This window comes from Pseudophryne corroboree, chromosome 5 (assembly GCF_028390025.1).
Source record: "Pseudophryne corroboree isolate aPseCor3 chromosome 5, aPseCor3.hap2, whole genome shotgun sequence".
Lineage (NCBI taxonomy): Eukaryota > Metazoa > Chordata > Amphibia > Anura > Myobatrachidae > Pseudophryne > Pseudophryne corroboree.
The window spans coordinates 534,164,845-534,188,043 of record NC_086448.1 but is presented as its reverse complement, the minus strand read 5'-3'; the positions used below and the strand labels follow the sequence as shown (position 1 = coordinate 534,188,043).

The following is a 23,199-nucleotide window of genomic DNA, read 5'->3' as shown; positions in this document are numbered from 1 at the left end:
GGCTCTTCCAGGCCTCCGCTAATTCTCCCTACCCTTTCACTAATTTTTCCTTCCCCAGCCTCACTCTCTGCTCTATTCTTTTCTGTCTCTTCCTCTTTTTTCTTATCTTTAACTCTTTCCCTCCCTCCTCTTGCTTCCTTTCCTCAGACCTTCTCTCTCTTCACTTGTTTTTTTATATCTTTTTTTCAAGTTCTCCCGGGGGTTCCACTGGTTGGTCCTTAGGGATGCACTTTTTCTATACACTGTTTGTTTTCTGGTGAACACTTAGTGCATATGATTTTCTAGCCTATGCAATTCAATGTACAATTGTTTGTTCTCACCTGGGTTTCAGATTGCTTCAATATGTACCTATTTTTACTGCACTCTGTATCTATGTCCTCTACTTGTCATTGAGGACTTCTTTTCAATAAAAATTTGTGATGGAAAAAAACCCCCCAGTTTTTCCAATAACATTTTTTGAAATGTTTTTTAAATACTTTAACAAAGAATCAAAGCAACATTGTTTCTAAGAGATCTGTCACAGAGGTGTATAGCATGCCTGGACATGTGGCTTTGTGTATTTATAAATGGAGTTCATGTTTTCTACACAAATGGCATGATTCAGCCCCCTCATGTGGCACCTCGATTAGTCCTAATAGTGATTCTTGACATATAATTGAGTGAGCACAGTTAACATGGCATATCTCTTACAACATGGTGAAGGTGCGCCATCTGTAAATACCCTGCACACGCATACATCTAAGAGGCAGATAATTTATATGTCTGGGAATGGATGCCATGCAGAAACTATAGCCCAATATAAAAAAACCCCAATGTATACTATAAATGTAATACTACGATTAATTAGTTGTACTTTACCGTTTTCTGTAGCAGTTGCAGGTACCTTTATGTGTAAGAACAAGTGAAGTTATAAGCAATGGATTATCTTGAAAAAATTACCGACAACCTATTAATTCACTTGAGACGAACTGCTAGACCATCTGACTTACTGTATGGTATATTCACCACGTGATATGCTTTATTCTCACACCCTGCTTCGCTAGTGTACAGTAATTATAACTGTGGGTATTTCCAATACAGTTTAACACTTAAATTATTACATGTTTTATTTCACATTCAGATTCAAAGGTTACATTTTAAATTGCACTAACCCATTGTTTAACAAAAGTCAGTAACATGGGTATGAAAAAACCCCAAAAAACTTTAATTACAGTACTGTAGTTCAGCATTTCTCAAACTTTGTCCTAATGACACACAAAAATTGTAGAGTTTCACGAACATAGTTCCAATATAGATGAGCTGAATATTGTGTGTCACTCTGCTCATTTCTGAACCAACCCCCCTTCAAGGAGTGAATACACTGGTAATATATGGATTGTGCTTACAAACCAATTTGTTTACTCACAGCATACTTCTGTAGAATCCATTTCATACGCGCACGCAGGGGGGGTTTCCGAATACCTGGAAAACCCCGCCTGCCGAACAATCGGCGTAGCTGACTGATCATTTTTTTACGCGGAAGATCTCACGCATCGTGGGGCACCCTGCTTGTGAGAGTCAGACCACGGGGCTTCCTCCTGACCTGCAGGTACTGTAACTGCTCTCCTGGGCACCTATCCTCATTGTGCTTCTGCTGAAATCTCACCCCCCATGCATCTCTCCCTCGCTCTCTCCCCCCTCATGCCCCCTCCCATGCCTCTCTCTCTCGCCATGCATCTCCCTCTCCATGACCCCCTCTCTCTCCTTCCCAATGCCCCTCTTTCACTATGCCTCTCCCTCTCCATGGCTCCTCTTTCTCTCCATGCCTCTCTCTCTATCCCCCCATGCCCCCTTCTGTTTCTCTTCATGCCTTTCTCTCCCCCCTCGCTCTCTCCCTCCCTATGCCCCCCTCTCCATTCCTCTCTCTCTGTCCCGCTCCATGTCTCCGGTGGCTTTGCATGTGTATGCACACACATGGGGGTTATCTATCTCATATCTGGGACCCTCCCCCTAAAAATCCTGCATTTGCCCCTGCATTTTAGTACAAGCCATGGGATGGTTGTTACCATGTAACACAGAAGGTAAGTGGAGGAACATAATTAGCTCTATGCTAAATTTAAGACCCATTTTCAGAAATGATTTGCAACTTCTGGGTTAGAGCTTTTTGAAAACAGACCAAATAGATGCTATAGAAATTCAAGTTCATAAGCCTGTGTGATAATAATTGTTTAGTAAAAAAAAACATGAAGTGTAAAACTTGTGGGAAAAATGGCAGTGCAACTTTAATATTTTTTTTTAAATGTTTTTGAGTGGATAGTAAATAACTTTTGTACCAGTACCTTGGCATTTATATACAACTCAACAGAAATTTATCAAAATACAACTTTAATATATTGTAAAAATAAACAAGAATTCTTTGAAGTATATTTCTTTAGAGAAAAATATATTGTCTTATTATGTTTGTTTTGCTATTATGTGCTAAGTGCTATGGTTAATAAATATGTACACGCTGTACATGCTACTTTAGCTTCAAATTCGCATGAAGAAGTCTAAGAATTAGGAACAACTCTTTGGTGAAGGCACAGTGGACAGCTTAAACGTATTATTTTCACCTTTTGTTACACAATTGAACAACATGCATTTTGTCCTTTTATGATGTTATGTCAGTCATTTGAAGGTCACTTAAGGGGACATACTAATAATGGAGAGCACTAAAATAAAACACATTATTTTTGAAGCAATATAACTTTGCAAATTAAATTAAAATACTGCTCATTTCACACAGTTTTTTAAATTGCCTACTAGTGACCATTTTCCTTTAAACTTTAAAAGTGCTTCTAAGAATTATACAACACACAGTACAGCCAAAAGTAAAGTCAGTAATAAAAATTTTACTGGAACATATGTTAACACAGAATTTCTGTTTTAAAGTGTAAAGCTACCGTCTTGCACACAAAGATGGACAGAACCATTTTCCAAGACTAATATGGACACAATAAATATGGAGTTTTACATACAAGATCTGTACACAAAGTTGCCCCACGTCCATAAAAAAATGACATTTAACAGTGCAACATATACATATATAATTTTATAATTTAATTATTTTACTCAACATGAGATAGGAACATACGTACTAAACACAAGCAACTACCTTGGTTATGTACATATATAATATTTATAGATATTTATATTTTATTCAGATATGTACATATTTCTACACATAAAATTCCAAAAGGCACAATTGTCTATACAACATGTACAAAAATGGCGGGAGCAGACAAAACATAAAACAACAATTATTGGTCAAGAGTTCATGATTGCACAAGTGTAATGTGTAAGAAAAAATGTGCTTTAAAGATAAGTAAGGTTTTAAATAAACCTTGAAGTCTCTTTCTATCCCCCACCCGCAAAAAAGTAAACAAAAAAATTTAAAATAAAAAAATACTGGAACTAAGATTATAAATGTCAAGTCTCTAGGTTGCTATAACCAGTCTGCCTTCGTCATCACTACTACTGGAATCACTGAACTTCACTGTGGTCTGCCTTGAGATCAGCTCACTTCTCTTCTGATGTCGAATGGGTGGAAGAGTATGACTTACAGGAGACCTGTTTGAAGTTTTAGAGTGAAGTTTTAAATAAACATCTGGTGTGGTGGATGTTTTAATTTGACTAGAAGCAATGTTAGGCTTTGATTTTAACCGACTCTGTCTTTCAGAATTCATACTGCAGTTTATTGTTTTTTCTTCCATGCCCGCAGCATTACATGATGCTTTGGGAGATTGCTGCATCCGTGGAGAAGCTTGCAATGATTCTGACGGTTTCATATTTTTGGCATCTGCCCCTGCGAGGTTGGCCGGACTCTGGACAGGTGCTGTGCTACATGATGGAGATTTATCAGGAACTCCTTGGCCATCAACAGATAGTGGACTGATGGATGGGATTAATGTAGGCAATGCTATATTTAGAATTTGGAGGCTTGGAATGTGAGCTTGTGGACTTGGGTTACTTTGGGGAGCAGTGCTTGTTGTTAAAACTTGCAAACCAACGGCATTTAGAGTAAGCCCTGAAGGATGAATTTGTGAAGCAATGCTTGTGTTTGATAGACCTAATATGTTCACAGTTTCCATGCCGAGTGGCTGTATAGGTTGTAAGCTTGATGCACTAAGACTGGGCATGTTAACTTGACCAATTGGAATACATGGTACGACACCATTGACTTCAGTTACTCCTATTTGCCTTTGGCTGCTAGGGACTTCTGCTGGCTTATCACCATGAAGACTTGCAGCTCTATGAATCACCCCCACAGCTGGTATGGTGAGTTGTACTTGTCCAGCTGGGAAGGGAACAAATGCGGAGTATGCAGTTAATCCAGCTGGGACAAGCTGAATGCCTCCTACTGGAATCATGCTGTAGGGTGACCTAACAGGATGCTGTGAATGCAAAGGCAAATGGCTAAATAGATGTGTTGGAGCAGTTGATATTTGACTGAACTGATAAGAAAAGTTGGGGGACTTTTGTTGTTGAACGTCAGAGTCTGTTACAGATGACTCCATTGTCTGTGTGCTCCGGTCTACTGGGGAAGATGGTGTGTTTACAGATGACGAGTCCTGCAACAAGCAAATGAAGAAACAATGTTCATAAAGTGCACTTGCAGAAACATTAAAAACATAACCAATATTACAATGATGCTTATAATATCGAACAAAAATGATATATACACACACACAATACAGACTTGTTTTTGTAATAGGAATATAAGTTGAGTAAACACAGTGTAGAACACTTTGCATTTTCTTTTCCAAGCATCTAATAGTAGAATGTTTAACTATAGGTTCTAAAGCTCTGACTGACTACAGGTTGCATTTAGCCCTGCTCACATGAAACAATACACATGAACAATAAGAACAAAACTAACAAGTGCTCACACCCTAGTGAAATGCATCTAAAAAATCATACGTGTTAGCTACTAAATTAGAACATCTTTAAAACACCTGTAGTCACTTCAACACACACCCTATTTCAATAAAAATAACATACATGGCCTCAAGATGATTTGCATTATAATCAAATGTTTTCATGGCAAAGACAAAACCTTTGTTTGATTAGTTAAAAAATGACTTGGCTCAAATGACTGTGGACTTCTGAAACATTTTAGGTATACTTTCTGCAGAAGGATGTCATTTATTAGTGACCTGTCTGGCGTCAACAGGCTTAGAAGGACATTTCTATTCTTAAGATAAAAGCTTTCAGATTTTACGAGATTGTTCACACTACAGTTGTATAGATCAGTGTAATTTTGACAAGGATTTTCAATTTAGTCTTAGTCGCTTACTTAAAAATGTAGTTAAAGTTACATTTTAGTCTTTTTCTTTTGCTTCGTTTTAGTCAAGATTTAGTCAGTGGTTCTCAGTTTTCATTTTAGTTTAATTTTAGTCAATGTTGTGGTCCTAAGTTTTGCAAACCGTTTATAGATACTTTAATGGATTTTGATGAAGAACATTTCTCTAAAATTCCCTTGGGAAATTTGCATGCCTTAAACCATGTGTTTAGTGATTTCGGCTCAGCAAGCTGAGAATGTGTTACATAATAATGAGTCTGACTTACCGTAGTGCTCCCATATATCAAATACAAATTAACACCTTAAGTTTGTTAGAACAAACAAGTGCAATACGCAATCCTATTTCCTTCACAGCAGATCATATTTATTTTCTGCAAATATCTAGAACATATAATTGTAAAAATGTACTGTAAACCCTACTTCCAGTGTTACTTTTGACAAGAATTTAAAACTTAGTTTTAGTCTTAGTCACTTTTTTTGCTTTGTTTTAGTTAAAATTTTGTCAGTTTTAAATTTCAAAATTTATCTCAGTTTTAATTTAAGTCTAATTTTAGTTCCGAAATAAACTATAGTGGACAAATACTTTTACTTTAAATTTTCGCCAACAAAGTTAACACTGGTATACATGCACATACTACCACACGAAAAGTGCATAACAAGTCTTCATTGATTTCAATGCTGCAACTGTCTTTAATATAATAAAATGCCCCCTGAATAAGCTTAAAGTGTTAATGTGTCTTAATTTCATTTTTTAATAGAAAATTTGCATAATGCATTGAAACTGCAAATAAAATATTGCAATGCTGTTATAATGCATTAATAACTGTGCAGAAATTATACAAATAATTAAAGCTGCACCATGCTACAAACTGGATTCCAGGGCATGCTGATGCTTGTAGTTCTAGAAGCAGTCATGTATATGCTTAAACTGAGTTGTAGAAGTACAGTACCAGAAGTTGCTGGTTGCAAGGGCTTTCTAGGTCCAGAATTACCACATAAAACAATGCTTATTTCTGACTATCTGTATATTCAATACGTCTATGCACTGGACACAGGTGTTGGGGAGATCCCTGATACTATATGTAAAGGGTGTTATGAAACTCCTGCATGATTACATAAGACCCCTAGAGCCACACGGAGAGGTCATTCTGCCTATAAACCCCCTCCCCTTATTCCCTTAGTGGTTATACACACACACACACACACACACACACACACACACACACACACACACTGGTACTTAGGATGCCACCAGGTTTTAAACCTCCAGGCAGTAGAGGCTTATATAACTGGCAGGAGGTCGCAGGATACAGCTGGAGAAGTAATGCAGAATAAGTCCAATATGGCAGAGAGAAAATACTAACAAACTTAACAAGTAATAACAGAATTTTCCAAAAACAAATGGTAATAAGAATACTTCTGGGAGTAATTTGCAGGTAGTATATATGCTGGTAACGTAAGTGATAGCATAAGCTACACAGTGCAATCTCCGAAGATATTCACAGCAAGGAAGGTTTGTTTGGAGAGCACAGCAACTACTAATTCGGTAGCAATGGTTGTATACAATAGTTCATGCAAGCCAAAGGTAATATCCACAGCAAGGGAGATGAACACAGAGACTACAGGGTGCCTGAAAGATGCTCCGGCCGGCGTTAGAGCATAGATCCTGTCTGCAGGCTGCTATTCTAGGCACCCTGTTAGGCAAATGCAGGGACAGTGGGGCTATGCCGGTGCCACCCACAGAGCCCTGCGCGATGGCACCACTCACACATCCCTAGTTATGGTCCTGACTTGTACTTTGCTGCAAAAGCAAGCATGATGTTCATAGAACACTTGAATTCCATGGACGTAATTCATTTTTAATGTAGATTTCTTGCATTTCCAGAAAATAATCTTGCAAGACTTTTCAATACTCACTGGGTGTTTCTATCCAGCATGTATGCACAGTGATGATCGTGGACATCGATGGCAGGAAAATAGCTTAGTGCATACACACGGAGCAATTTTCCCTGTGCCAGCCATGTCCAAAGGGGGATGGGGGAGTATGGGGTGAAGCACTTTCCACAGTAGGAGACTGTGGAAAGTGCTTCACTCGGCTGTACAAAACAGCCCGACGAATGGCGGCGGCTTGCGATGATGCAGGAGTGCGCATCAGCGCTCACCGCTAGCCCATACACACAGGACGAGTTTGAGCTCAAAATAGCTCAAAATGCCAAAAGTGAGCTACTTTGAGCTCAAAATTGCCCAGTCTGAATGGGCCTTTAGGAGCAAATTAATCATGTTAATTATCAGAGTCCAAGCAACCTCGATAATTAACACTGACTCGCAGCAAGAGCCAAAGCAGTTCATCATTACTCAGGCGCGGAGACAGCTGATGCGAACATCAGCCGCCTCCACAAATTTTTTCACTAAATTGTCATGGCTAGCACTAGTGTGCCTGTGTGAACTAAGATTTACGCAGGTGCACAAAGCCCCCGGCATCCGGCAGAAGAAGCCAGGCAGGGGAAGAGGGATCTGCTATCAATAGGTAAGCAGCGGGAGTGAGCTGTATTTTCAGAGCTTGATGAATGAGATCCCCAGCTCGAGAGGGAAAGGTAAGCAGGAGATATCTGTGATATCTCCTGCATTGTTACATTCATGATGAATGGCCCCAAAACGTAATTTTTATAAAAGTAGGTGAAAATTTTAATTTTCTTCTACTTTTGTAGAAATTAAGTGAAGACGAATATGCCCCCTAGGCTTGGTAGAGAAAGGAGTAGTGAGAAATTGTAATGCCATAATTTTCCAATTCCTTATCACAGAAGATGAAATACTATTTACTGCCACTTACAACCAACTGTGATACATAATACTTGTCATGCCCCGTTCCTACAAAATATATAAACAGCTACTGCAGAAACGTTCTGTTGTGGTGCAAATATAGACGCTGTCGCTGAATTTGCTAATTAGAAGAGAGTGCTATCTTTAGACTATAGAGACGAATGCTGCCTACAGACAGAATAATACAGCTGCTTGGCCCAACACCATTTTCGGTCAGATTTGGCCAATATGTATGCCAATATGTAAAAATACATGGCTGGCCTTATATGAGGAATCAGACCATTAGATACTTGGACGTAAGATCTGGTCACAGAATTCACATGTAGTGATGTTAGAGAATGTGGTCCTCATCCAATTGCATTTACCAGCTGTCATTGTCATCTTCTAGTCCAGGAGTTCCCAACCACAGTCCTCAAGGCACACTAACAGTCCAGGTTTTAAGGACAGCCATACTTGAACACAGGTGACTTAAACTGTACTTCCGTTATTGTGATTTACCCGTGTTTAAACATGGACATCACTAGAACCTGGACTGTGCCTTGAGGACCAAGAGTGGGAATCATTGTTTTAGACCACAGGGTCTCAAACTCGATCCTCAGGACCCCACACAGTTCATGTTTTCCAGGTTTCCTCACAGAATCCCAAGTGAAATAGTTAGCTCCACCTCTGGATCTTTTAAAATGTGTCAGTGAGTAATGAGTACACCTGTGTACCTGCCGGGTGACCTAGAAAACGTGAACTGTTTGGGGTCCTGAGGACCAAGTTTGAGAACCACTGTTCTAGAGAATCCCAATTACACATTCATTGGGAATGTCAATTTTTTTGATCCCACAAGTTGCAATTTGTGGACATTTAGGGAAAAAAACAACCTACAAAATGCAGTTTGCATGAATATCTTGATATTGCTTTAACATTTTTACATGCCATTTACAGGAGGTAGGCTTCTCCATGGAGCAATTTTTCCTTAGCTATTGGTATAGTACAATTCAAACTTATGTCACAAGTGTTTAAAATACAAATGCAATGAGAAAGCATGCTGGGAGTTGACAGCATGATATCTGCATGTACTCTAATTACAAATACAAATTTGTAACTTGGATGGCTAATCTCATACTTTAACAAGTGATCTGAAATGGCAGTAAACATTCTCAGCAAGAATACAGTATATCACAAATATTCATTCAATAATAAGCAAAGAATTTCTTAACAATAAATAAGAATAATCTTGAAAAGGTTTGCTTATTAACATTTCAGTGAAAACTACGCAACACTAGCAAATACTATAAGCAGGGAATATCTGCAACCTTAAAAGGAAAGGAAATTTTTTTTACAACTGTTCAGAATTTGTTCACAACACTACATATTCATTTTAAAATTAGCAGTAAACTATAGCTTTAAGGCCTATTTATCAAGGATCAACAGCAGTTTCTGCCTAATTTTATTTTTAAAGAATGAATGTCTATATATTAGAATTGATGATGTGTACTAATAGCCTAAAGTAGGAGCTTTTGGGAATTTCACCCCACTGTAGTGTTTCACCTATGATTGGGGCATGGCACACAGGTGCCAAGCAGGAAACGCGGTCTTGAAAAGGGGGAGTGGCCCCACCGGCATCACTGTTTTAGCAGGGCACCGCACATTTTGCCCTTTAAAAATCGAGGAGGGAGTGGCGCCCTGCTAAAACAGCCCAGCACTAACACTGGTTTACGCCATCCTGCTTTATGCTTTTGGGTTGCTCCGGGAACGGACACTGAGCACATGCACATAGTGTCAGATTCTCCCGGAGGAGTCTTTCACAACTGTAAAAGGCTCCTCTGTTGCTGCCCAGGATCTAACTTGCAGGAACACCGGTTATTGCTAAAGCTGTCCCTGGGAGTTACACTTAGTACATAGCGGAGATACAGACTGTTAATAATAGCGCCACTGCAGAAGCCCCTTTATTTTTGATATTTGAAGAATCATGTCCAAACAAAACAACTGAGGGGCAAATGGCCTAAAAAAAGGCAATCTAGATTGCAAAATCTTGGTATTTGCATAACCTTGCCATATTATATATTGAACTCTTTAGCTAATTATTTTCAGATTATGTAACTTACATGTGATACAGTCAAACTTTTTGCTTCTACTGAGACATCCGGGCCGTCTTCACCATCTGGATAATCCACAGACATTTGATGACACGGGGATTTAGGAGATGTTGGTTTGCTTAGAGGAGGTATGGTCTTTTGTATCAAAACGTCATCACCTTTTTCATCGTAAGTATCTGGTTTGCAAATAGTTGAAGTGGTCAGTGCTGTCATTCTGGTGATCAATGCTTTGGGAAGAATATCCATTGAGTTAGCTTGGGCAAAACAATGTGGAATTCGAACATCCTCATCAGTGCTGGATGCTTCTTGCTGGCTGTTTCGAAAAGGGTAATGCTGGGGGCTAGCTGTAACAGATGGAGTAGCCGAGAGACCAGACTCTGCTTGACTGTCTTCATCCTCATCCTCGTTATCATTGTCATCGTCCTCTGCACCATCTGAGTCATCTCCATCAAATCCTGACCGCTCACCAGTATACCTTTGCCTTTCCCCTGCAAGACAAAACAAAACTTTAAAAACTAAGTCTCCAGGTATATAGCAGAGGACATATTCTTCATCAAGCAGCTATTTGTAACTCAAAGGTACCATTTTACATATGTATAATGTATTCTAAGGAAATAGTCCACCAACGTGTAGGCCTAGACACAGCTCACATATTAAGCTTTGTATTTGGTAAATACCACAGATATGGCTATAGCTATTAACTTTTACCCAGTTGGCATTCTTTTATAGTGCACGTGCCAAACTTCAGCCCAGAAAATTCTGATGCCAAACACATATTTGCACAGTGAGTTGTTTGCATATGATGTAATGCAGATTGTTCATTTGCAATATCTGCAGAACAAAGTGACATGGTTTGATAGCCAGCATTGTTTGAAGCTGGAACGCACATTTTATGGTACTGCAGCTAGTTTAGCTTTGTGTTCTGCTCTACTGAATCAGACTTGATGTTTGGAAGCCACCAGCTGTTCCACAAGCAGCAGCTACATTCTCATAAGTCCTATTGCCACTTTGAAGAAACATTTGGAATCCCCAGGAAGGGACACCCTCATTATTTACTATAAGGGTGCAAGAGAAGAAGATGTCTGAAATGGACAACTACTTTGTTTGTTTTCTGAATTGATATTACAATTAAAATTATTATGACATAAAACAAATATGAAATTATGAGCATTATCATTAAAGACAATTCAAATGTATGATGAATACCGTAACAAGGCTTTTTAAGCAAGCATGAAAGAACAACCATTCATGAATGATTATGGACTTAATTTTATTAAATGGAATTTACCTTCTTATGTAATACACTATGGGGTATATTTATTAAAGTGTGGGTTTACAGAAGTGGAGATATTGCCCATAGCAACTAATCTGATTCTGCTTATTTATCTAGCACCTTCTAGAAGATAGTAGTTGGAATCCGATTTGTTGATACGGGCAAATTTTCCATTTCTCTAAATCTGCACATAAATATACACCTATATGTCCATGGGGGTTGGGAATGATATGCCAGCAGTCGGGAATCCGGTGGTCAGAATACCGACGAGGCATCACGATGTTGAGAATCCCGAGAGGGGAAAGGTAAGTATACTTACATTCCCCCAATGGCCCCCTAACCCTCCCTCCTCCACGGCCTAACCGTAACCCTCCCCGGGGGTGCCTAAACCTACCCCACCACAGCCTAAACCTAACTCCTTCCCCGTAGCCTAACCCTAACCCCCCCTCCCTAGTGTTGGAATTCTGAGTAGTGTCGGGAGTATATCGACTGCTGTGATCCTGACCGGATTCCGTTCATGGCATAATGGTTTGGCTCTGAAGACTGGTCTTGAATGTTTATATAGAGGTGTAAATGATGTGGCAGACAAAGTGTCAGGAATATTTTATGGCTTGTGTAGTTGGTGAAAAAGGGGTGTACAACATTAAATATAAAAGTACTACATGTATTGCTAATCTTATCAGATTAAGTGCAATTTATTTTTTTAACAATTTTACAACTACTGTAGATTACAATTTTGATATGATATTGTATGTGTAATCTATATAAAGTAAAACTTTTTTTAATTTACAGTACAATCAGATTTAAATAGACTGTGCTGTAAAGTGTGACCCTCAGTTTAGTTTAAAATGATCAAAGTGTGGCCTGATTTAGCGAATGGGAGACATGGTTTGCCAGACTGGAAGTTACTCCGTGTATTAGTGCTGCAGCTTTTCCAGCATAGGTTTGCTTCCTTACTACTTTTTATGTATCTTGATATAAATTACAGCTATCTAAAGAGAGTTCTGGGTACAGTACATAGGAACATTTTCACACAAAACCACTAATGTCAGTGAAGAATGTATTACATTATTATTTATAAATAGATCACAAATACTAGAAGTGTGTTTGCCGTTCTTCACAGAAAGAACTATAAAAATATTCCTTTTATGAAGCTAAATATTTTCCTATACAACCTACTCTACTTCACTACTACTATTTCTGCATTGTATGGCTCCTCTGTTAGGTAAATTGATACTTCCCAACCTAGACTAACAAACATAAGAGCACCCACATTGCAATTAGATTACCAGTGAATGTGTGAAGATCTATTGCATAGTAACGGAAGCAATGGCATATTTCACTGCATTTTGCCGTAAGCTAAATAATGTTCCAAAGACAAAATGGCTCATTGTATGTCCACCAAAGGCCATCAAACTTGATGAAGATTAATAGATCATCGGCAATTCATCATTCTTCACCCATATTGTCAATGTGCTAAAACATATATGCATGTGTTTGATTTTCACCAGCATCTTAAAACATACTCATTTTAGGATCTGAGGAACCACCTGTTCCAGACATACAAAGGGTGTCATATACCTTAAATAAATAAATATAATAATTCTAACAAAAATGTACAGTGGTGCTTGAAAGTTTGTGAACTCTTCAGAATGTCCTATATTTCTTCTGTAATTTGGCCTAAAACTACCTCTGATCTTCACACAAGTCCTAAAACTAGATAAAGTGGGCCAAATCAAACAAGACAAAAAAAATTAGACGTGCTCATTTTTTTATTGAGAAAAATCATCCAATATAACATATCTGCGAGTGTGTGTATATACACACAGTATGTATAAAAATAACTAAAAAATATACTGTACTTTTATGTAAAAGACACAAGACTGAGGTTTAGTCATACGACTGGAAAAAAAAAAGAACATGAAATACTCTAAGCTTGAGTTCTGGACTTTTGTGTTCATTAACAATCGGTGTGAAATACTGTATAAATTGGGATTTTTTTCAATGAAAAAGCCTAAAATTTACCACTTAGGGCTTTTCTAGTATTTTTGTTAATACCAAAAGTCTTCACTGCCTCCATCAGCCAATCACGAGTTATGTGCACCCCATGACATCTTCTAGTACCCACTCCCAGAGCTACAGTAGTTCTGGCGAGGAAGTTTTCTACACTACTGTGCTCTGCTGTTGGGACAAGAGGTGTTGAAGATGCTTCCATAATGCTGCAAAAAAATTCTAAAATAATAACCACAAAATTTCCCTAAAAAATGCACACTGAAAATGTAGACGCATCTGTAAATTGTAATAAATATTAGAAGCCAATGCCTTGCATTTCTGTGACCTCATATGTTTAGAATGTCACAGCGCTGAATGATCTATATAATAATTGTGTAAGGCTACCCCATCTCCACAATGCATGCACAGTGGAAGCCTGGGCACGTGCCCCCATAGCTCCCACCGGGAGTGAGGAGATGGGGCAGACTTGGAAGAGGAGGACTGGCTGCGATATTAAAGGATCAGAAAGGTGGAGGGGTGGCAGGAGGGGGCACAATAGTGGAGACTGAGGTAAAATACTAGTTTGTAATATCCACTATAATCTAGTATTTACTGTACGAAGTGCATTATACAATAATATATTAGCAGATCATAGGGTTTTACTTTTTCAGAATACATTTCTAATATATCATGTTCCAAATGAACCAGATTTAGTCATATTTTCTCTCTTGCTGGAACACCTAATATTAGATTATAGTATATAGTAATTACATTGAATGCGTTATACAAAATTACTCTACAAAATAATTACATCGGTTTTAAATGTAGACTAAAACAGTATGTTTGTGATTCGTGGGTTTTTATTTTTTTTAATGGGCAACTTGCACAAGTTATGTCTATGGAATAGCACTGAGCCTGTGACAAATTCTGCCTTATCAATTGCTCCTGCTCCCCTGAAGCAGCACAGCTGCCTATGTTTGTGGACAAAACTAATCTTAAAAATAATTTCCCCTTTGATCCATGGCACTGAGTAAAACTAAATAGGCCTTTGGTTCTGGGTGACTGGCAGCAGACAGTTGTTCACTGCACATCCCTTTCAAGTCAGCTTTCAGGTTGTACATACTCCTTGTCATCCCAAGGCTTCAATCTCACAGGGAAAGGACTTGCTTCCTTCAGCGAATCAAGCATGAAAAGTTAAACATAAGAGTAGCTATACCCCTTAATATCACCTATCACCTTGCTGCTAGCAAACTGATTCCTCATGTTGCACAAACCTTAAAGGGACAATTTTAACTAGGTAAACTAATGACAAATTGTTAAAAACCTGGAATGTCATGATTCAGACAAATAATTTAATAAATTGTCAAGTAAAAGCTAATCGAAGAGGAAAGTCTAGGGAAAACTGTTTTTGTTCCATTTCAAGCCTTACACAGAATTAAAATAATTCTTGAATCTTTCTTTTGTTAATACCACATGTAACCTTATCATGAACACACACATGCTAGACACACACATATATAACATATATATATATATATATATATATATATATAAACAAGACAGTTCTGCACTCTCATCAAAGTTCCCCATGGTGGGTGCTCCCAACAGACGAAATGTCCGCGAATGTAGACGAGAATTCCACGTGGTGGAGGGTGCACTCTCACTAAATATAAACAGTCCAAACACTTCTTCACGACAAAGTTTTATTGTAGCCTCATAGGTTTCGACGTTTCGATCCAAGACCAGGATCTTTTTCAAGAAAGCCATACAAAATCATCAAATCCAATCTTAGTACGTGTAGCGTTTGATAATAGTTAAAAATAAATCTCTATCAGCACATTCCAATGGTGCTGTGTGCCTAAACGACTGAGCACCGTGTGCAGGAAAATGTCTGCATAGTCTCAATAATCAAACCAGATAGCTGCTATAGGTCCGAAAAGGTGCACATGGGGCAGCACCTGGACTAAGTATTCTCCCACACAAGATCCATAGCTGCAGGGTCTCAATTATAAAGGCATACAGATGCTATAGGTCCAAAAGGATACACATAGGGCGGCACCTGGGTTAAGCGTTCTCCCACACAAAATCCATAGAGATTCAAATGGAACACCGCACATGCCAGGGCTGCATGCTTATATATGCAAGTATGCAGCCCTGGCATGTGCGGTGTTCCATTTGAATGTCTATGGATTTTGTGTGGGAGAACGCTTAACCCAGGTGCCACCCTATGTGTATCCTTTCGGACCTATAGCATCTGTATGCCTTTATAATTGAGACCCTGCAGCTATGGATCTTGTGTGGGAGAATACTTAGTCCAGGTGCTGCCCCATGTGCACCTTTTCGGACCTATAGCAGCTGTCCGATTTGATTATTGAGACTATGCAGACATTTTCCTGCACACGATGCTCAGTCGTTTAGGCACACAGCACCATTGGAATGTGCTGATAGAGATATATTTTTAACTATTATCAAACACTAAACTAAGATTGGATTTGATGATTTTGTATGGCCTTTCTTGAAAAAGATCCTGGTCTTGGATCGAAACGTCGAAACCTATGAGGCTACAATAAAACTTTGTCGTGTAGAAGTGTTTGGACTGTTTATATTTAGTGAGAGTGCACCCTCCACCACGTGGAATTCTCGTGTGTGTGTGTGTGTGTGTGTATATATATATATATATATATATATATAGTAGGCAAGAAGGATGGGCGGCACTCTCCAGACTTTAAAGTTTCAAATAATGTCCTTTAATCCTACGTTTCGGGCTCGCGCCCGTCGTCAGGGACAATCATACACCAAGTAACATACATGAATACAAACATTTATACCCTATCTAACATGTACACAGATTGCATAAGTTACCTCACCTGTTCCACGCCGCTCGGTGCAGCCGAGTCCGTGCGCTCATGATTGACGTCACTGGTTCCCGACGTCACCAGGCGGCGCCGAGTCGCGGTCTCACATATTCTCAGTTGCCTAGCAACCTGACAACACAACAAAGTACGAACATTTAAAAAGCAATCCGCATGATAAAAACTGGAAATATTCATCACATATAGGATGTAGGGATGATTTATGATCTTTCTTTGATTAGTATTAGGTGCAATATTCTTTTTTCTACCGCGTAACATTACCAACATATAGGGAACTAGATCACTACGTTTGTCCCGTATAATAAGGCAGTCCATATGTTATGTATCCAAGTATTGTCTTATACCACTTTACTATATTATTGCACTGGTTATTATTTACCCCCCTACAAGTAGCACTGTAAGCCCAAATTTTCGTTTAACCCCTTAGGTGCCAGCGTATTCAGCATGAAGATCCACCTACATTCCCTTCTAAGTAAGATTTTAGCACGGTTACCACCCCTGGGTAGTGCTGGTATGTGGTCAATGATGATGCTCCTCAGTGTTGCCATGCTATGTTTCGCTAAGGCAAAGTGCCTGGCCACAGGCTGATCGCTATTACCTGATTCTATTGCCTGTCTTATTGCCATACGGTGCATCGCCATGCGCTCCCGAAATTGGCGCTGTGTTTTGCCCACATATGATAGCCCACAAGGGCACGTTAGAAGGTAAATTACATATGTGGTCGTACACGTGACCGCATGCCTTATCTGGAATTTCTTTCCAGTGTGTGGATGAGGGAATGTGGGGCTAGCTACCATGGATCTGCATGTTGTACAACCGAGGCATCTAAAACACCCCGGTTTCCTGGTCAAGAAGTGTGTTGGCTTTTTCTTGTCCATGCCCGTTATGTCTAACTTGACAACCTTGTCTTTTAGATTACGGTTCCTCATATAACTGGGCATGAGTTTTGAACCCTGAAGTGTTGGCAGGTCTTTATCAGAATTAATAATGGGCCACCAATTCTTGGCCCTTTTTGTGAGATTCTCACTATGTATATTATACCGATTGGGCCATGGTATGCTTGTCCCACTTTGTATTTGTTTGGGCTTAGGTTGTAATAGTGTGGATCTGGGGATGTCCATCACTCTATTTTTAATTTGTGTTAGTTGATCTTTATTATATCCCCTCTGTCTGAACCTCTCAACCATTGTGTTGAGTGCTGGTTCCACATGCTCGGGTTTAGATGTTATTCTTTTTGCTCTCAGTAGCTGCGAATAGGGCAGGCTTTTTCTTAAAGGCAAAGGGTGAAAACTCTCATATTGCAGGAGAGTATTTCTATCAGTGCTTTTTCTATAAAGGGACGTGGTGAGTTCTTTCCCCACAATGTGTATATCCACATCTAAATATTGAATTTCAGTGGTGCTTGTTTTATACGTGAATTTAACATTACTTGGAGAGTTGTTATGTAAATCTAACAACTCCTTTAAGTTCTCCTCAGAACCTATCCAGAAGATTATTAAATCATCTATGAATCTACGATACATTAGTATCTGAGGATTTAACTCATTCCCAACATTAAACAATAATTTCTCCACTGCGTACATATACGCATTGGCGTACGATGGGGCCACTGAGGACCCCATCGCACAGCCAGTGCGTTGTAAGAAGAATTGACCATTATAATAAAAATAGTTTTTTGTCAGTACCAATTTTAGGAGTTGCAGCACAAATTGAACAGACGGTCCTTTGTATAAAGGGTTATCAGATATAAGATCCCTGACCGCCTGCACACCTGCATCATGGGGGATGCAGGTGTAGAGGCTTGTCACATCTGCACTACACATGATAATTTCTTCAGTTGGCAATGCTAAAGAATTCAAGGTAAGCAACAACATATTAGTGTCCTTCAAGTAGGACGGTATGCCCTGTATGCATGGGTTAATCAGTGAGTCCAGATAAATAGATATCGGTGGACACAAAGCTGAATCAAGGCACCGGTGGTAAATATTACCTTATTTGGGACATGTCACAGCTTCTATTTTAAAGATACTGGAATATATCATCACGTGTGTGGACTGTTTGGATACACCTCCTTTTGGTGTTGCTGCATTAACACTCCAACACAGACATGGCAGCCTCTAGCAGTGAAATAGAACAAGTGGTGGATTTAACTTACTTGGATGCGAAAGAAACATTCAGCTATTCAGATGCTGAGGCAGAATCTATCCTATATAAGGAGGGCTTGGACGATGACCCTCTAGCAACGGACCCTGACACGCTATACCGCCATTGGTTGAAACTTAAACAAAAGGAATGCGATTTCCTATACCACGGCATCAGTCTGTCAGACTATTATAAGAATAAATGGATACCTAGGGGATTTCGCATCCATAACACCCCCACTATAGGGAGACACGACATAGCCTTCTGCCGGAAATGGGTATCTATATTAAATAAATGCTCGTTGGACTTACTTCTATTGGTAATAGAAGAATCCACTAAGGAGCTGGCATCAACTAAGCAAAAGATCGCCGCATTTGAGGAGACCCACAAGACCACATTATTGGCAGAATCGGATAATACATGGCGCACCAAGATGACGGCACAAATGGAAAAATATAGGAAAGACCTTATAGCATTTAAAAAGGAGAAGCTTTACAAAGTCCAGCAGGACTATGAGCTCAGACGTGTATACCCGTGGGCAAGTAATAACAAACCCTACAGGGAAAGAATTAAATACTTCAGGAAGCGAGGACAACCGTTCAGACAAGGAGAGTCAGAGGACTCTAGTGCCTCACAGAATGAGAATGAGCAACAACCAACTAATGAGGAGGGCCGCCCTTTAGGGCTACAGACCCGAACCACTCTATATGCCCCACCGACAAAAGGAAGAGGCCGACAAGGAGGGCGAGGCAGAACGAGAGGGGCCACAAGCAGGCGACCGCCACGCCGGTAGAGAATCTGGTTTTCAACCTATCCACAACTCCATTGACAGAGATTGAAAATAAAGTACTATCAAGAGGTCTGACTTTTGTACCTACAGCTAAAATGGATGCCTTCCAATGGAAGCTGGATGTCTATAAATTAAACAGGACATTGAGATTAAAAGATCATTTCTCTAGAACCCCGCATGTCCCTGGAACAAGGGGTGAAGATATACCGGAACAGCTTAAAAGAATTTTACCTAGGTCAAAGTTTGACCCTATTACACAAAATCCATCAATAAAGACATTCACCAGATTATTGGAGAATGAAGGTGCACGAGTGGCAAATGTAAAAACCACACATAATAACCTTTCTTACGAAGAAAGACAGGCACTCAAATCCCTGTCGCAACGCTCGGACATCATAATTCGCCCAGCGGATAAGGGGGGAGCGGTGGTGTTACAGGACCTGGCGGACTATAAAACCGAATGTGAACGCCAACTGAGGGATAACGTAACATATGAACCACTACCCCGAGACCCAACAGAAATATACAAGCGGGAAGTGGATGAGGTGTTAACAGATGCTCAACAGCAGGACATTATCTCCACAGAATTACAAAGAGCATTAATGGTGGAATTACCCATTGCCCCCCTCTATTATGTGGTCCCAAAGATCCACAAGAGCCTTAAAACCCCCCCAGGGAGGCCGATAATATCGGCATGTGGATCCCTCTTTGAACCGATATCTATTTATCTGGACTCACTGATTAACCCATGCATACAGGGCATACCGTCCTACTTGAAGGACACTAATATGTTGTTGCTTACCTTGAATTCTTTAGCATTGCCAACTGAAGAAATTATCATGTGTAGTGCAGATGTGACAAGCCTCTACACCTGCATCCCCCATGATGCAGGTGTGCAGGCGGTCAGGGATCTTATATCTGATAACCCTTTATACAAAGGACCGTCTGTTCAATTTGTGCTGCAACTCCTAAAATTGGTACTGACAAAAAACTATTTTTATTATAATGGTCAATTCTTCTTACAACGCACTGGCTGTGCGATGGGGTCCTCAGTGGCCCCATCGTACGCCAATGCGTATATGTACGCAGTGGAGAAATTATTGTTTAATGTTGGGAATGAGTTAAATCCTCAGATACTAATGTATCGTAGATTCATAGATGATTTAATAATCTTCTGGATAGGTTCTGAGGAGAACTTAAAGGAGTTGTTAGATTTACATAACAACTCTCCAAGTAATGTTAAATTCACGTATAAAACAAGCACCACTGAAATTCAATATTTAGATGTGGATATACACATTGTGGGGAAAGAACTCACCACGTCCCTTTATAGAAAAAGCACTGATAGAAATACTCTCCTGCAATATGAGAGTTTTCACCCTTTGCCTTTAAGAAAAAGCCTGCCCTATTCGCAGCTACTGAGAGCAAAAAGAATAACATCTAAACCCGAGCATGTGGAACCAGCACTCAACACAATGGTTGAGAGGTTCAGACAGAGGGGATATAATAAAGATCAACTAACACAAATTAAAAATAGAGTGATGGACATCCCCAGATCCACACTATTACAACCTAAGCCCAAACAAATACAAAGTGGGACAAGCATACCATGGCCCAATCGGTATAATATACATAGTGAGAATCTCACAAAAAGGGCCAAGAATTGGTGGCCCATTATTAATTCTGATAAAGACCTGCCAACACTTCAGGGTTCAAAACTCATGCCCAGTTATATGAGGAACCGTAATCTAAAAGACAAGGTTGTCAAGTTAGACATAACGGGCATGGACAAGAAAAAGCCAACACACTTCTTGACCAGGAAACCGGGGTGTTTTAGATGCCTCGGTTGTACAACATGCAGATCCATGGTAGCTAGCCCCACATTCCCTCATCCACACACTGGAAAGAAATTCCAGATAAGGCATGCGGTCACGTGTACGACCACATATGTAATTTACCTTCTAACGTGCCCTTGTGGGCTATCATATGTGGGCAAAACACAGCGCCAATTTCGGGAGCGCATGGCGATGCACCGTATGGCAATAAGACAGGCAATAGAATCAGGTAATAGCGATCAGCCTGTGGCCAGGCACTTTGCCTTAGCGAAACATAGCATGGCAACACTGAGGAGCATCATCATTGACCACATACCAGCACTACCCAGGGGTGGTAACCGTGCTAAAATCTTACTTAGAAGGGAATGTAGGTGGATCTTCATGCTGAATACGCTGGCACCTAAGGGGTTAAACGAAAATTTGGGCTTACAGTGCTACTTGTAGGGGGGTAAATAATAACCAGTGCAATAATATAGTAAAGTGGTATAAGACAATACTTGGATACATAACATATGGACTGCCTTATTATACGGGACAAACGTAGTGATCTAGTTCCCTATATGTTGGTAATGTTACGCGGTAGAAAAAAGAATATTGCACCTAATACTAATCAAAGAAAGATCATAAATCATCCCTACATCCTATATGTGATGAATATTTCCAGTTTTTATCATGCGGATTGCTTTTTAAATGTTCGTACTTTGTTGTGTTGTCAGGTTGCTAGGCAACTGAGAATATGTGAGACCGCGACTCGGCGCCGCCTGGTGACGTCGGGAACCAGTGACGTCAATCATGAGCGCACGGACCCGGCTGCACCGAGCGGCGTGGAACAGGTGAGGTAACTTATGCAATCTGTGTACATGTTAGATAGGGTATAAATGTTTGTATTCATGTATGTTACTTGGTGTATGATTGTCCCTGACGACGGGCGCGAGCCCGAAACGTAGGATTAAAGGACATTATTTGAAACTTTAAAGTCTGGAGAGTGCCGCCCATCCTTCTTGCCTACTATAATAGGGTTGCTAACCCAGGGAGGGCACCAGAGCGAGCATATAAGGAGACCATAATATACTGAGTGCCGGATTGAACCGCATTTGTATATATATATATATATATATATATATATATATATATATAATATATTGTGGCAGAGTCAGCAGTTTTCCATCTGAAAGTAATGTGGAGGATTAAACATTTTGTTATCCCTAATGCACATCGAGTGAAAAATAATACTACATAATAATCAGATAATACGGAGATCTTAGTTGCGTATATCGGCAGATAAGGCTTAACCCTATATCTGCAGATATACGCAACTAAGATCTCTGTATTATCTAATTATTGTGTAGCATTATTTTTCACTCAGTGTACATTAGGGATAACAAAAATTTTTTTCTTACACAGAATTACCCCTCCCTTTTAGCACCTGAGTGACATCACAATCTGATTGAGCAGCTTGCCAATAAATGTGCATAGTAATGTGGAGGATCCAGACCAGGTTTTAGAAGCAGTAGAAGACTCCTAGGTGTGTGATCAGCAGCACCTGGGACTTTCTCATATAAGGGTTTCCAGGACAGAGCCACCTTGCTCTCAATGGTGGAATAGCTACCCGAGTGATAGGCCGGGTTGTGTTGGTTAGACTAGGGACCACTGTAGCCTATCAAGAGTCTGCTATGCTGTGAGTACCTGTATGCTACTACCTGTAATACCGACTGTATGGAATCAACTTACTATGTGGTGAACTGCTGTGCAAAATAAACACCGAAAGTGTTCATCTAAGTCCCCATGTGTGTGATCCTTGTCACAATATATATACATACATACACACAGCAAATAATCCAGTACTTTTTTAGCTGCTAGGCCATACAAAATTACTACCTTGGGTGCATGCTTAGGGGATAACACACCCCAATTGTAACCAGGCAACCACCCGCCCCCCCCTTCCTGCCACGTGCCCAATTCTGCCCATCTACATAATGTCCGACTCCCCACTTCCGGCGGTAACAACAAAGCGGAAAGGACATCCTCTGGGTCTGTACGTCGGTCTGGCTATGTGACCTGTCCCTG

At 39.9% G+C, this 23,199-nt stretch overlaps 1 protein-coding gene across 9 annotated transcripts in view; it reads right to left on the bottom strand.

Annotated features, from left to right (window-relative positions):
* Positions 1-2,850: 2,850 nt before the first annotated feature.
* HIVEP1 (HIVEP zinc finger 1) overlaps positions 2,851-23,199 on the bottom strand; it is a 578,844-nt gene continuing 558,495 nt past the window's right edge. For all 9 annotated transcript variants that reach the window (XM_063923170.1, XM_063923175.1, XM_063923174.1 and 6 more), the window contains 2 exons: positions 10,237-10,715; positions 2,851-4,589 (listed from right to left, as the gene is read on the bottom strand). In XM_063923170.1, the coding sequence (XP_063779240.1) occupies positions 3,456-4,589; positions 10,237-10,715 (1,613 nt within the window). In that variant the 3' untranslated portion in view covers positions 2,851-3,455. The remainder of the gene's footprint in view (positions 4,590-10,236; positions 10,716-23,199) is intronic.